At 51.6% G+C, this 13,665-nt stretch overlaps 9 protein-coding genes and 1 non-coding gene across 10 annotated transcripts; 5 read left to right on the top strand and 5 right to left on the bottom strand.

Annotated features, from left to right (window-relative positions):
- Positions 1-201: 201 nt before the first annotated feature.
- An18g01010 (uncharacterized protein) lies at positions 202-1,686 on the bottom strand (the record flags this gene model as incomplete). Its single annotated transcript, XM_001398528.3, has 2 exons — positions 202-1,468; positions 1,529-1,686. 2 exons carry the CDS (start codon positions 1,684-1,686, stop codon positions 202-204), a joined length of 1,425 nt encoding a protein of 474 aa, XP_001398565.1.
- Positions 1,687-2,186: 500 nt separating this feature from the next.
- An18g01000 (uncharacterized protein) lies at positions 2,187-3,166 on the bottom strand (the record flags this gene model as incomplete). Its single annotated transcript, XM_001398527.3, has 3 exons — positions 2,187-2,561; positions 2,625-2,854; positions 2,917-3,166. The coding sequence occupies 3 exons, from the start codon at positions 3,164-3,166 to the stop codon at positions 2,187-2,189; spliced, it is 855 nt and encodes a 284-aa protein (XP_001398564.1).
- A 572-nt stretch (positions 3,167-3,738) lies between these two features.
- Positions 3,739-3,879, top strand: An18g00990 (uncharacterized protein; the record flags this gene model as incomplete). Its single annotated transcript, XM_001398526.3, has 1 exon — positions 3,739-3,879. One exon carries the CDS (start codon positions 3,739-3,741, stop codon positions 3,877-3,879), a length of 141 nt encoding a protein of 46 aa, XP_001398563.1.
- Positions 3,880-3,965: 86 nt separating this feature from the next.
- Positions 3,966-5,045, bottom strand: An18g00980 (uncharacterized protein; the record flags this gene model as incomplete). Its single annotated transcript, XM_001398525.3, has 4 exons — positions 3,966-4,260; positions 4,310-4,452; positions 4,510-4,836; positions 4,902-5,045. The coding sequence occupies 4 exons, from the start codon at positions 5,043-5,045 to the stop codon at positions 3,966-3,968; spliced, it is 909 nt and encodes a 302-aa protein (XP_001398562.1).
- Positions 5,046-5,250: 205 nt separating this feature from the next.
- An18g00970 (uncharacterized protein) lies at positions 5,251-5,896 on the top strand (the record flags this gene model as incomplete). The annotated part of the gene is made up of 2 exons (XM_059745574.1): positions 5,251-5,286; positions 5,384-5,896. The coding sequence occupies 2 exons, from the start codon at positions 5,251-5,253 to the stop codon at positions 5,894-5,896; spliced, it is 549 nt and encodes a 182-aa protein (XP_059604968.1).
- Positions 5,897-6,286: 390 nt separating this feature from the next.
- On the top strand, positions 6,287-8,454 carry An18g00960 (uncharacterized protein; the record flags this gene model as incomplete). The annotated part of the gene is made up of 8 exons (XM_059745573.1): positions 6,287-6,417; positions 6,767-6,866; positions 6,920-6,992; positions 7,064-7,441; positions 7,507-7,526; positions 7,591-7,920; positions 8,002-8,173; positions 8,210-8,454. 8 exons carry the CDS (start codon positions 6,287-6,289, stop codon positions 8,452-8,454), a joined length of 1,449 nt encoding a protein of 482 aa, XP_059604967.1.
- Positions 8,455-8,890: 436 nt separating this feature from the next.
- An18g00950 (uncharacterized protein) lies at positions 8,891-9,878 on the top strand (the record flags this gene model as incomplete). Its single annotated transcript, XM_001398522.3, has 3 exons — positions 8,891-8,988; positions 9,143-9,465; positions 9,544-9,878. 3 exons carry the CDS (start codon positions 8,891-8,893, stop codon positions 9,876-9,878), a joined length of 756 nt encoding a protein of 251 aa, XP_001398559.1.
- A 744-nt stretch (positions 9,879-10,622) lies between these two features.
- An18g00940 (uncharacterized protein) lies at positions 10,623-12,425 on the top strand (the record flags this gene model as incomplete). The annotated part of the gene is made up of 5 exons (XM_001398521.3): positions 10,623-10,706; positions 11,067-11,437; positions 11,491-11,799; positions 11,852-12,341; positions 12,393-12,425. The coding sequence occupies 5 exons, from the start codon at positions 10,623-10,625 to the stop codon at positions 12,423-12,425; spliced, it is 1,287 nt and encodes a 428-aa protein (XP_001398558.3).
- Positions 12,426-12,711: 286 nt separating this feature from the next.
- tRNA-Arg (CCG) lies at positions 12,712-12,792 on the bottom strand. The gene has a single exon. It is a non-coding gene; the product is annotated as a tRNA-Arg (tRNA).
- A 328-nt stretch (positions 12,793-13,120) lies between these two features.
- Positions 13,121-13,625, bottom strand: An18g00920 (hypothetical protein; the record flags this gene model as incomplete). Its single annotated transcript, XM_059745571.1, has 2 exons — positions 13,121-13,249; positions 13,341-13,625. 2 exons carry the CDS (start codon positions 13,623-13,625, stop codon positions 13,121-13,123), a joined length of 414 nt encoding a protein of 137 aa, XP_059604966.1.
- Between the last annotated feature and the right edge of the window lie 40 nt (positions 13,626-13,665).

Here is a 13,665-nt window from a genome sequence, read left to right as displayed (position 1 = left end):
AGTCATTCTGTCCATCTGAGATCGGTCCCCGCAAGGCCTTCCTAGACGGGTATATACTAGTCGTGCGTCGGATCCAGCCCTGGAGAGTAGTGTATGCGCAGCAGATACTTCTTCAAAATGAGAACATTCCCAAGTAATTTCATTACCATCATGTTAATACTTTTGTCATACTAAACGTACTATACAAATTCCATCGACATCTCAATCATCAAGTAGATTCTTTCCCCGCAATCTCTCGCCATAATTGATAAAGATTAGGGGCATGAGCGAGAACACCAATACGATCAGCGCCAGTAGAGTCCCGCCCCAGTTGTATCCAAGGCGGTCAAACAATGGTGGCCCTGCAAGGGGCAAGAATGCGGCGCAGGCATTTCTGGGCACCAGCATTGCGCTGGTAGCACTCGCGGCGTAGATGCCAAAGAGGTCCACGACGTAAGTCTGCAAGGTGATGGTGGTAGACACTAGTCCAAACCCAATAATGCCCGTACCAATAATTGGTGCAATCCATTGGACATGATACTGTGCAGTCCAACCAAAGAGAAAAAGGCCGCCTGACATAACGAAGCATGCAATCAGTACGGGAGGAAGGCGCTGCTCTGGTTTAGAGGTGCCGGACCGTGCCCTGGCTGTGCGTACATAGCGATCTAGCAGAAAGCTGCAAAGGAAAGCCCCCAGAATAAGCCCAAGGCACAGTCCTAGGAAGGCTAGGCCGGAAGCTCCTTCGGAGAAGCCGTAGACATCCTGGAACAGTGGTGCGATGGTTGTCATCACCAGGTAGGTGTACCCGTAGACCACGCTGAGGTAGAAGGTAACTAGTATAAGCATGGGGGACCGGATGAGCAGACGAAGTGGCCGGAGGATAGCTTTGAAAAATACTTGACTGGCCGTCTTGTCTGTATCCTCGGGACTCTTGGAACCACTCTCGGGGTTCTGCTGTCTAGCTTTGCGTTTCTGTAGAGTGACGCTGTACGTTTCACGGTACACAACAAGAATGAGCAGGGACAGAGTACCCGTAGCAATGGTCGGTAACCAGAATGCCCATCGCCATCCGGCCTTTTCACCCAGATAGGAGCCGATGATGGGGCCTACTACTGGTCCCAATGCACCGGTCAAGGACATAATAGACATGGCACGTCCGCGACTTTCCTCTGGAAAGAGATCGCTGACAATGCCAGGACCGATGGCTGATGCTGCAGTCGCCGCACCACTCAGGAACCGGAATGCAATCAGCATCTGGATACTGGTGCTGGCGGCAGTGCCAGCCAAGAAGGCCACGAAGAAGAGGTTGGCAATATTCAGAGGCCATTGTCGGCCATACAACTCAGAAAGCGGGCCCCATAGTAACGGTGCTACGATTTCACCGAGTTCCCAGATGGAAACAATGAGGGTGCGGTAGAGGGCATTGTCGGAATGAAAATGAGCCAAGATGGACGGGGAGACAGGGGCAGCTATGATGGTGGACAGCTGACTTTCCCGGGCGCAACAGTCAGAAGCCTTGACCTTGAGAATTATGGGAGATCAATCTTACACCATGGTTGATAATCCCGCGACAAGGACGACGGTGATCCACTTATACGTGGTGGAGCGGGTTTGGGGGTCGAAAGGATCATAATCGGCCGAGTCCACGGGGCTCGTCGACTGGACGGTGACCTCGGTCTCTTTGCAATGGCCATCTTCCTCATCCATGCTTATGGACGGGTTAAATAACCACCAATAAGAAGGTGGAAGGATTGGTGAAAAGTTAATGGAAAGGAAAGGAAGACAGGCGATGAAAGGGAGCCGATGTGTGATTAAAAAAAAAAAAAAGGGACGGGACGAAAGGAATGGAGGGGAAGATCGGACGAGAGAAGGGTTTGCGCTCAGACCGAGGCTGATCAGGCTTGATGCTCCTTTGACAGTAAGCAGATAAGCAGATAAAGTACTTTGTCCACTCAGGCCACGCAAATGGACTAACAGGAAGAAGAAGGTGGTACCGTTTGGCCCCCAGTGGGCTTGCAGGGGGGCTTGCAGAGTTACTGGCCACTAAACGGTGCTACTTTCTTAGTTGCATTGAAGCTAAATAGACTAAATTAGGTGCTGACTAGGGTTTTCGGCGCTAAAAGGCCCTTTTCCCCTCCTCCCCTCGGCTGGCCTTTCTTGGCTGCTTTTCACCCTCCCCAACCGATTCAAATCAGCCTCGCCCTTGTCTATTCCGAAAAAGGATCGGCATAATGTCCGTGTTCCTCGAAATACTTGCTCATCGTCGGGTAGTGCTCACTATCCTCAGGACAGAAGGCATAGCGCTCAATGCTATGGACGATCGGCTTGTAGTCGGTCAGTCGCTTGTAGCAAGCATTGCGTTCCGGTGCCTTCGACCAGGCTACCAGCTTATCGAAGTCCTTGCATTGCATTTGTTGTCCTTCTCCACCACCATTCAACAGCTGAAGAGATGGCATGGGGGTATCATCGGCCTTGCACATCAGATCCTGTCGCAGGGAATCGAGGCAGTGTTCGATATGAGGAGCGGGGATCGAGCTCTCTTGTCCGGACCAAAGCTCATGGTACGAGTGGCGCATGAGTTTCTAGTAGATAAAAGTAAAATGTCAGCATCCATTTTGACTATGAATGCTGCGAATTTGACTCACCAGACAGTGGAGTTGATGGAACACCTTGATGAAGTAGATCCTCCGGTTCGAATCCCAAGGGAAAGCCCAAGAATCCGACAGCCCCTTGCTCTGAGCCCATTCCCAAGTAGGAGCAATAACCATGGGGTCCATGCTCAGGCTCTCCCACATCTCATCCGCATGGGTCGCGTTCTCGCTAGTATACTCGGAGTGGTGGGAGTAAGGCTTGTGAGTATCCCATGCGAGACCGGCTGGTCATTGGAAACAATGTTAGATGAAACCCCATATAGTGACCTTTGCGATAAGTACGTACTGTAAGGAGAACGCTGTTTTGCCATGGCCGCATCAGGATCCAAGTCCTGGATGGGAACATTGTGGCCCTTCTGGAACACAAACCATCCCACGTTCAGCGATAGCGAAAACAAGAGCCCCAAGAGCAGCAAGGCGTTCGTCCAGCTAGGGAACCTAGAGACTCTGGGCTGAGGTGCGACTCTCTCCGAGTCCTCAGCCAGAAGCCCCTGGTCGCTGTCGTCGTCACGGTTGACTTTCTCGTAGGAATACATTGTGAGAGGGGGGAAGGAGCATGGAGGGGTTTGGCAGCCGGAGGGGCGTCGGGGGTCAACGCAATGCTCAGACTTTAAACACCGAGCCCTTGTCACATTTGTCACAATTCTGATGGAACGTCGGCTCCGGAACACATCATGCGATTCCGGCAATGGGGCTGTCGGCGATGTGGGTTCACATTGCATGAAAGAGCTGAAGCTAATGCAAGGCTGGTCAGCACGGCACACCGGTTGATAGTAGCGTCGCAAACTGGGAATCCTGTCTATCTGAGGCTCCACTATGTGACGGACTGCTTCTATCCCACCTCGGATCAATTGTCTTCGGACCTTGCCGGTCCTCCGCTGCTGGTTCCTATGTAATCCCCTCGAAGCCCCCCTCGCTCCTCGTTCATTCAGCAGCAATTCTCAAGTCTTCCAAGTCTCACACTCCCAATCCTCCCAAGCAAAGGTATGCTCGCCTGGTCTTAATGGTACACCAAGTTCTACGAGTCCCTTTGGGTTAACAAATCTCTGTGACAGACTCCTGCTTCTCCTCCGAGACAACCCTTCTCCAAACATCCACATCTTACACAATGCGTGCCGCTACTCTCCTCCTCGTCGCCCTCTCGGCTGTGGCTCTCGCCCTCCCTACCACCAACAACGTCGAGCGTGCCGCTGCTGACGCCAACGTCCGTCAGATGGACGAGCTTACCGTTGCTGCTATCAGCAAGTAAATGGTCAAGCGGGATATTACAAGGGATCAATGATACAACGCGAAGATTTATGTATTTAGTTATGAAATTCAAGTCAATTAATTAAACTAAGTATCTTTTGTTGATTCCGGCCTCATTAATTCTATATCGCTGTCCGAACATTTGGTCGCATTGTATGCCGACTGCACCGTAGGATGTTTGAGTTCAGTCGGCTTGAACATACCACTGGGGAACGACTCCAGGAACTCTCGAAGGTATGGCACACAGGCAGATAAGATAGCCACTGTTTGAAGCACTTGACTGCAAATTGCCCATTGCCAAACATTGGTCGGCATTGGGGAGTCGGCGTGGATCTTGAAATTACGGACGTAGCATAGCTGTACAATACTGCCCGCGATGTCCCTAGACAAGAGGTTAGAAGTGTAAGACTCGGTGTGGCTTTGCGACATACAGGATCCGGATGCCGAAGCAGCTTATGACGACCAAGCGTCTTTTCAGACTCAGTTTCAGACGGAAGATGATGAAGGACGGAACTGCGATAATCATGATCTCGACCAAGACGTTCATGACCCCGAATGCTATCCAAATCCCGGACTTGTATACATTAGCAATGTTTTCTTAGTTGGGGTTATCGCATCGCATTTTACTTACCAAGTCAAGACACGTTCCGCCGACGATGTTCCAAACTTCGGGTGGATGGCATTGCAGGCATACCACAATGACCATTACCACAACCCATATTAAAAGTAGACCCGTCGCTGCCAGGACGGACTTCGACTGGCCTGTCGACGAGAGCAGACTGTAGAAGAGAACCATGACAGATAGCTTTCCCAGTCCCAGAGTCAAAACATACAGCACCTCCATGGAGTAGAGGGCCTTTTGCATGACGACCACCTGGGCATCTGTGAGGGGGGAAGCCTGTCCCAAGCCATGAGTTGCAGCGACGGATACAGCTGCCCCGGAGGCAATCGATGCGATCTACTGGCAGTCAGTTTTACTATACAAAAGGCACGAGGACACGTTATCTGAGAGAGCTAGCTAACCAAAGTGCTCAAAAGGAGCGCCACACTAGACACCTTCCTCCTCAGAACCTGCCAGTTTGTCGTCAAACAGGCTACGACTGCGATGAACGAGACGATGAGGAGGAAGCATGTCACGACCTTGACTGCTGCGGAATGGTCTGTCATGGCTTTTCAGGCTTGAAACAAAATAACCTTCATGGTACCGAATCGGATTCCAAGGCACAGGTAGTGAAGGATTTTGGCTGGCTACGAAGCTGATCGTGATTGACCGATTTTAGGCATATAAGTTAAATAAGACCAGACTGAAGAGGAGGCAGATCCGACTTGTGAGCAGTGCGTGAACAGCCCCATACACAGCCCAGCAGCAAACATGCTGTGCACGCACGCGGGCGGAGAAGGAGCACGGGTCGCACTGGAGACACTGGAGACACACCGGACAGACAGGATACGCTGGATAACACTGGATACTACTGGGGCTGGCGCGTGCCGCCCGGAAAGTTTAGTCGGGGAGACCCGATGATCGCCAAGGCCATCAGCCTATAAGCGTCGCACTATGGCTCTGCGCCCCTCCGCCTGGATTCCTTAGTGGCCGCACTTCCCTGGCCTCTGCAGGAATATCTAACCCCGATGGGGCAACAGCAGTCAATACATGTGAGACGGTTGGCTGTCTCGGTCTTACTGCTTGTGGCCAAGACTGCTTGAGTAGCCGAGCTGCCTTGGCTGAATTGCTTCTTGGTTTGTGCTGTGTTGGTGATGGTGGTGGGCGGGCTTTTCCGGCCAACCCGAACAAGATGGACAGGTATCTACTACTCTATTGTAGACTAGGGCTGACGTTGGATGGTCCCATTGTGGTTGTGGTTGTGCACACCCTCTCCCTGTCTTGTTCTCCACCTACACAACTCCACCCTCCCCCCCTGCTTGCCAGCCTTCATTCCTTCTTCCCTCCGGAGTCGCTTGGTCGCGTTCCAATTTCAATTTACGCCCATATGAGACACGCGGCAGCCAAGATCGTCTAATTTCGTAGTTGAACATTTCTCGATAGGCTAGACTAACTAGCTAAACACCGGGATGGCAATTTCCTTCACTCGCACTCAGCCATCCTTCAGACATCGAAATAACGGCCCCCAACTTGCGATGCATCTGGCCCCCAATCATCGCACGATACTTTCTGCAGCCGATAGGGATAGGGACCCTTTTCTTCTTCGGGTAGTCTGGCCGATAATTGGTCTATTGCCAGGAGTGTGTGTGGCAATCCTGCAGGGTTAACCGTCTACGTTGGATTTTATCCGGCCGCGCTTGCATAAAATGACTCCGAATCAGTTCTTAAAATCCATGCCTTCGAAATCACACCTTCTCTTACCTGTCTAGTTTCCTGCGTCTTAGACAGGTCGTGACGAGTTCCCAAAATGGCCAGGAACAGCGATGTTGAACATTCGATCGAGCTGCGTGCTCCAACGAACCGGGATTCTGGCACGCCAAGTAAGGCTACTTTCAGCGACGATGCTTACGAGCTGGCCAGGGTCGGAAAGAAGGAGGTGTTGAAGGTAACCAACACGCGTGTTTACCCCGAGATTTTACTCCCATCAGCCGCTGAGATCTACCCTTGCTAGCGACGATTTGGTCTGACGAGTACCGTCGGGTTTGCCTGCAGCTTGATGCTGACTTGGGAAGCGGTTATAATGTATGCGATATTTTCTTATTATTTGATTTTCTTTTTCTTTAACCCCTCCTCCCGGTTCCCCACTTCCCCCCTTGCTTTTTATCCCGTCAAATCTGTACATGCTAATAGGATCATTAGGAACATTGGCTTGGGACTCACCAAGTAAGGCCTGCCACGGAATGAACTTGCCTCTGAAAGAAAAAAATGTCTGTTAACCTTCGTGCAGTGGTGGTCCCGCCGGTCTGGTGTATGGCTTTCTTGGAGTATGGGCAGGCATCATTTCCGTGTTCATTTCGATGGGGGAGCTAGCCAGTATGATGCCTTCGGTATGTGTCCGACACTTGCTGCAGCTGAGAATGAGCCTAATTTCTCACCACAGGCGGGCGGACAATATCATTGGGTGAGCATCTTGGCCCCCAGGTCGGCCAGGAAGTTTCTCAGTCATGTCACTGGTATGTGTGCAACTCCATGTGCCGAATATGCGAACCGCGGTCGGAATTGGCTAACGCAAAGGAAATTCCAGGCTCGGTCTGCATCATTGCGTGGACGGCTGCCCCCACAGCCGCCATCTACCTGGCCGCCAGTGTTCTGCAGAGCACCATTGCCATGAACATCCCCAGCTATGACCCCAAAGGATGGCACATCACGCTGATCATGTGGGCGATTTTGCTCGTCTGCACAGTTCTGAATACTTGGCTGGGGATGATCTTACCGGTCATTGAAGTGCTTATTCTTCTTGTCCATGTGCTTGGCTTCTTCGCCGTCTTGGTTCCGCTGGTCTATTTGGGGCCCAAGGCTGATCCGCGATCGATCTTTACTGTATCCTTCGATTACGGTGGCTGGGGTGATCTCACCTTGGCTACTTTTATCGGATTAAAAGGCACTGTGGCTGCATTTGTTGGTAAGGCAGACTTCCCGCGTCTTATCGACTGCAACATAATGGACTGACTCGGTTTTGTTCACTAGGCACGGATGGCGCTGTTCATGTAAGTGCTTCCTTCTCGGTGTTTAACCGCTGTCCGAGTCAGTCACTAACTCAACTCCTTGCAGATGGCCGAAGAAGTCGCCAACAGCAGCCGGGTCGTTCCCCGCTCCATGCTGTTGGCCCTCATGATCAACGGTGCAACTGGCTTTGCCATTCTGATTGCCTTCCTCTTCACCGCTGGAGACCTGCTGAAGATTGTGGAATCCAGTGCCTCGTACCCCTTCATGTACATGCTGGCGAGCTCGACCGGCAGTAAGGGTGCCGCCGTGGTTCTCTCCAGTATGATGGCCATTCTGCAAGCGTGCGCAGGACTCGCGGGGATTTCTTCCGGCAGTCGGATGCTGTGGTCATTCTCCCGCGAGCAGGCCATTCCCGGCTGGCGCTGGGTGCGACAGGTATGTGATGGACCTAACCCCCATCTACCCCCAGGCTGTTTTTGTTGGGAAGATTCTAATTGCGGTCTGTCATATCTACAGGTGAACCAACGGACTCTCGTGCCCTTCCACAGCACGTTGGTGGTGGTTGTCGCGGCCGGTCTGCTCAGCCTGATTAACATCGGGTCGGCAGTGGTGCTGAACATCATCCTGTCGCTGGTGCTGGAGGCCTTCTTTGCCTCATACATGATCTCTCTAACTCTCCTGCTCTATCGTAGATTGCGCGGCGACCTTACCGAGCCGGGTCAAGGCGGCGGTGTCCTCAACTGGGGGCCCTTCCGGGTCAAAGGGTGGTTGGGCACGGCGAATAACATTTTTGCCATTGCCTACTCGATCATCATGATGTTCTTCGGCTGCTGGCCACCGGAGAACCACCCTGCCCCGAAGAATATTAACTACAGCATTGTCATCTTCGCGGGAGTTACCCTCATCAGTATCATCTACTATGTGGGATGGGCGCGGAAGCACTACCAGGGTCCGCTAGCCGAGCTTTAGTTGGGATGCTTTTTACTAACTAAACAGCTCGGGAAATGGCGCAATTCCCTACTTGATCAGGGACTTTTTCCCTACGGTAGTGTCGCCCTAAAATAGTCTACTTTATACTACTTTTTTTAATCTAAAAAGAGGGATTCATTTAGTCCGTCCACTCCGTGACAGGGTAACATCGGCTTTCGGCTACTAAATTAGTTAATTAACTGGTAGTTTAGTGAGGTTAACTAATTTATTTCCCCTTCACTATCTATTAGTCAAGTGTGTCAAATACTTTTCTTTCTTGCTTTCTTTTCTTGTTGTTCCCCTCGATCCCGCGCGCCCCTCAATTTCCCCGTTTCAATCAATCATCCATCCATCAATCCTTCCCCAAGTCCAGTCCAAGTCCAGTCCAAGTCCAGTCCAGTCCAGCCAGCCCTCTATCTCCCCATCTCCCCCCATCATGACCAAGTCGCAGTTCGAAGTCCGGGAAATCCACACCAAGGAGGAATATGCCCGTCTAGTCGATGTCCTCTGGTCCGCCAACTTCAACCCTTACAAGTGAGTGAGCGCAATTACCACCACACATTCCTTTCCATCCTTCCTTCTTCCTTCTTCCTTCATTAGTTCCTTCCCATCCTCCCATCCTCCTATCCTCCCCTCTCCGCACAGTAGTATCCAAACTAATTTGCCCGGTCGCACCACCACCAAACAGCCCAGTATTCACCGCCGTCCATCCCGTAAGCGGCCATACCGCAGAAGACCGCGTAAAAGACAAAGCCCTCGACACGGAAATCCGCTGGGCCGCGCACGAGAAGAATCCTGCCTCCCATCTCATCTATGTGATCGATACCGAGACCGGTCGCGTGGCCGGTGGCTGCGAATGGCTCATCTTCCACAAGAACCCCTTTCCTAATGGCCCTCAACCCTTATCGTGTACCTGGTACCCGGAGGGCTCCGAACGCGCCGAGTATGCTAGTCGCATGCTCAGTCAGGCCTTTTTTCCGAGAATGTGTTGGTTGCAGAGGCCTCATGCTGGTATACCCTTACCCCCCTTTGTTCTATGTTATCATTTTCTTTTTTCTAAGGGGTCTAATTTATTGATGATGCGTATAGGTGTAAATGCTATGGGCGTTCACCCCGATTACCGCCGTCGAGGCGTAGGGCGACTCCTCATGCAATGGGGTCATGAGAGGATTGACCCCTTGGGATATGAGAGCTGGATCGAGGGCAGTCCTATCGGTCGCTGGTTGTATGAAGAGAGCGGATACAAGCGCGTCATCAGTCTGAATATTGACTTTGCGAAGAAGAACCCCAGTGATGAGTGGAACAGGTTGGTGCATGAATGTCAACCGCCCGCTATTCTTTTGCTGTGGCGCCCTCCGCGCGGCGAGTGGAATGATAAGGTGCCCCCGGGTCCCTGGGCGGTTACCGAGGATACCTGGAAATAGGTTCGTCGTTCTGCCAGGAGTGTTTTGACTTAGATGTAGAATAGATGAGATGATGATGATTGATATGATGATGGAATTAGAGACTTTAGCTCATTGTGTTTTTCTTGATTGTTGATACTCGGGAAGTCCTGACGGCGAGGCCGTTTCCCCTCATGCAAATTAGGTTTCGCGTCCAACTCTCTCTGGTGTCCAGACCAGCCATCATGCGGTCATAGTGCACGCCTTAAAGCCAAAGTGCCTTTAGGTTGAATGTAACGACATGCTTGTCTGTTTCATGTCCATTATTCAACCAGATGATGCGTGGGGTTTTCTGCGGATAGCAAATGGCATGCAAAGCTTCCTTCCCGAACAGCTGACTCTCGTCGTGTAACAGCCATCAAAATCTACCTAGCCAGCATCTCCGCAAACGGACGAGCTCTGAGTATCTTACTCTTTTCAGGCCACCCGTAGCTTCGAGTATATTACTCGCTCGTTGCATCAGTGGCATACAGTCTCTGTCATCCATCGCTTGCAGTTATAGTTATCCACCAAATGTCACATCAGCAACATGCACATAGAGGAAACATTCGACTTCATCATAGTCGGAGCAGGCGTTGCGGGTAATACCCCCATAACAACCACGCCCGTCCTCATTGACAAGCAACAGGCTGCGTCTTAGCAAGTCGAATCTCGCAAAGTCGTCCCGACTTACGCATCCTGCTCATTGAAGCAGGCATCGAGAAAGATGACCGGACATCCGCCGCAATGGGCTTCGTGGCAGGGTTCGACTCAGATCTCGAATGGAATCTTCGCTCGGTGCCGCAGGAGCGCGCTTTCGGAGGTGATACGGTTTGTTTGGCTTCTGGCAAGATTGTCGGGGGAGGGTCGGGGGTTAATTATCAGGTGTATACGCGGGGGCCGGCTGTTGATTAGTGAGTTCCTCTCGAGGAGCGGGAATGATATTATGGTTCCGGAGATTGTTGCTGATATGGACCTGTTGGGACAGTGACCAATGGGCAGATTTAGTTTAAGACCGGAGATGGTCGTGGAATGGTCTTCTGCCGTATTTCAAAAGGGTCGAGACGTGGTATCCTTCTGTAGAGATGAAGAAGAGAGGTCTTCTCACGATTGATTCTCATGGAGATCGTGGACCGATCAAGGTAGCTATCGCACTTTACTGGCATGAGGAACCGTATTGATATTGTATAGGTCAGCCATGCGACGAATAGTGGCAAGCCACGAAATTACCCGTTGCGGGAGAAGAGTCGCAGATTTCACGAGTTCCTCGGTCGCAAGCAGGCAGACGATATGAATAGTGGACAGCAGCTGGGGTATTCGGAGGCTTTCAGTTCCTCCTATGCAGGACTGAGGAGCTTTGCGAGTAGCTACCCTTTGGGGAGCAATGTCACTCTCTGGACGAAAGCAACGGTGGAGAGACTCATCATGGCCGGAAGGACTGCGGAAGGCGTCGCCGTTGCGCGAGCAGTGGGAGATCAGATTGAGCGTGTCCAGGTCAGGGCTCGAAAGGAGGTGATTCTGTCGGCAGGAGCATATGGATCACCCAAAATACTTTTACTAAGGTGGGTTAGCATTAGCTGCTTCTGAGAAGTGAGGAGCCTAATAACAGTACCAGCGGCATCGGCCCAGCAGCAGAACTGAAGCGACATAACATTACCCCGGTCGCAGACCTCCCCGTGGGGAAGAACTATGCTGACCATCCGCATATATTCACCTACTGGACAATCGACGAGTGTAATGCCACCCTAGGTGACGGGGAGATGGAAACCGATCAAGTCCATTGGCTAGCGGGTTTGCCATACGATTGGATGTCCTTTGCGCCTGCAGACACGAAAACGCAAGAGATAGCCAAGAAAATACTGAGCCCAACTGAGCGAAGTCGGTACTTGGCTGACGGGAAGATGCAACTCGAAAATTTTATCGTGTATGCTGTTCCTCCAGGCCCGCAGAAGAAGGGACACTGCTAATCAAGTCAGCTACACCGCCGTCGACACGTCCGCTCGCAAGAAACCCCTCGAAGGCTGGCCCGGTAAGCGCGTCATCAGCCTCATGCACGTTCTCGTCGACTCAGTGTCACGGGGTACTCTCACGCTGCGCTCATCTGACCCTGCTGACGCACCCGTGCTCGATCCCAAACTCCTTGCGTCCCCGGTTGACCGATCAGCGTTGTATGAGAATGTGCGGGAGACTGCGCGAGCCATCCAGGCCGTCGAGGGTCTCAATGCTGTTGAGTTTGGTGTGGATGATTCCCTCCGGGATAACTGGTCGAATGAGGCGATCGAGGTCCGGGCGAATCGGAGTGGTGGTAGCACGTATCACTACTCAGGGACTTGTGCGATGGGAGAAGTTGTGGACACTGAGTGTCGAGTCTATCAGGCTGAGCGACTGAGGGTTGTAGACTCGGGCATTATTCCGCTCCCGTTGGCGGCGCATTATCAGGCGCCTACATATGGTGTTGCTGAACAGGTAGGTACTGAGCATGATGGCATGGTGCTGCTGCTGATATGTCAATTGTAGGCCGCAGACATGATTCTTTCCTCGGTAGCTTGATCAACTCAGATCGCGCCTAATGCAAAATTGTGAATGGCCAGAGAGACACGATACTCGAGACGGACTTTAGTCAAGTGCTGTTCTCGTAAGGCCCTTGCTTTCTACGATGTACTGAAGAGTGGGATACCATGGTGGATATCGGGTGTGTGCGAGCGCAAACCGTAATGAAAGCGGGTGGGACTAAGTAGAGGGGAGGCGGGGATAAAATAATAGTTGCGACCAATAAAAAATGAAATCTAAGACTATCACTTCTGGTATGGAGTGTAGATGCAAAAGAAAAAAGAAACGACCGAGACGTGACTCGAACACGCAACCACTGCCACATCCACTACCGGAAGGCAGCGCGCTACCATTGCGCCACCCGGCCGTACTTGATGTTTGTTGCAGCTCCTTTTGCCTTATAGCTAAGGGTTAAAGCTTCGTTTCGCAAGAACTGCTTTACGGACAGGCCGGATTGATAGGCGGCGAATCTGTGTGTCAACCTTAGATTTTCCATTTTAGCTCGCTTATGTAGCTTGTATGGAGCGTTTATAATGTACTGAATATATAATTGAACGACTATTCGCGGGTAATAAAGTTCGTGCTACTATGCCCATCTGGCCCATGGCAAGATATATATTCTTGGTCCGGTTTGCTCAACGTAGTATGAATGCAATATAGCGTCAACGTGCCGATCCAGATATTAAGTGACACAGTTAAACCAAGCATCGAGTCTGCAAGTAAGCTGCATTGGCCACCGAGGTAGAGCTACCTAAAACCGACAAGTCCAGTTCAAAAAATAGAATCCTGCATCCGCTGGCAGCTGGCGATGCGCTGAATGCAAGCTAGATGCGAGCCACGGCGCTGTCGACCGGACGGCGACGCTAAGTGAACAGAAAGCTTAGCAATTAGCGCAATACTAAGTAGCTAATCTACCAAGGTTTCATTGGCCAATTCATCCGTCAAATCGCGACCTTGTCCGTGCTCAAACCCGGCTGGAATCGGAGTCACGACTCGTCCGCCTGACGTGAGATTTAAGTGGATGTTCAGCTTTCCTTTGTATTGGGTGGAGCAAGAAATACCCCGTAGCCACACGCTACTGCAGCCAACAAACGACGTTGCCTCACACAAGCTACCATGTAATGGTTTCTGAGCTCCTGTAGTTGTGTAGTGCGACTTAGCAGTATATGGTGTCCTTAGTGACAGCCTTGTACCCCTCATTTAGGCTACCAGGATGCGCTAGCGACAGATACATATAAGC

The sequence above is a fragment of the Aspergillus niger genome (assembly GCF_000002855.4).
Source record: "Aspergillus niger supercontig An18".
NCBI lineage: Eukaryota > Fungi > Ascomycota > Eurotiomycetes > Eurotiales > Aspergillaceae > Aspergillus > Aspergillus niger.
The sequence above is the reverse complement of the archived record's forward strand: the minus strand, read 5'-3'. Positions and strand labels throughout refer to the sequence as shown.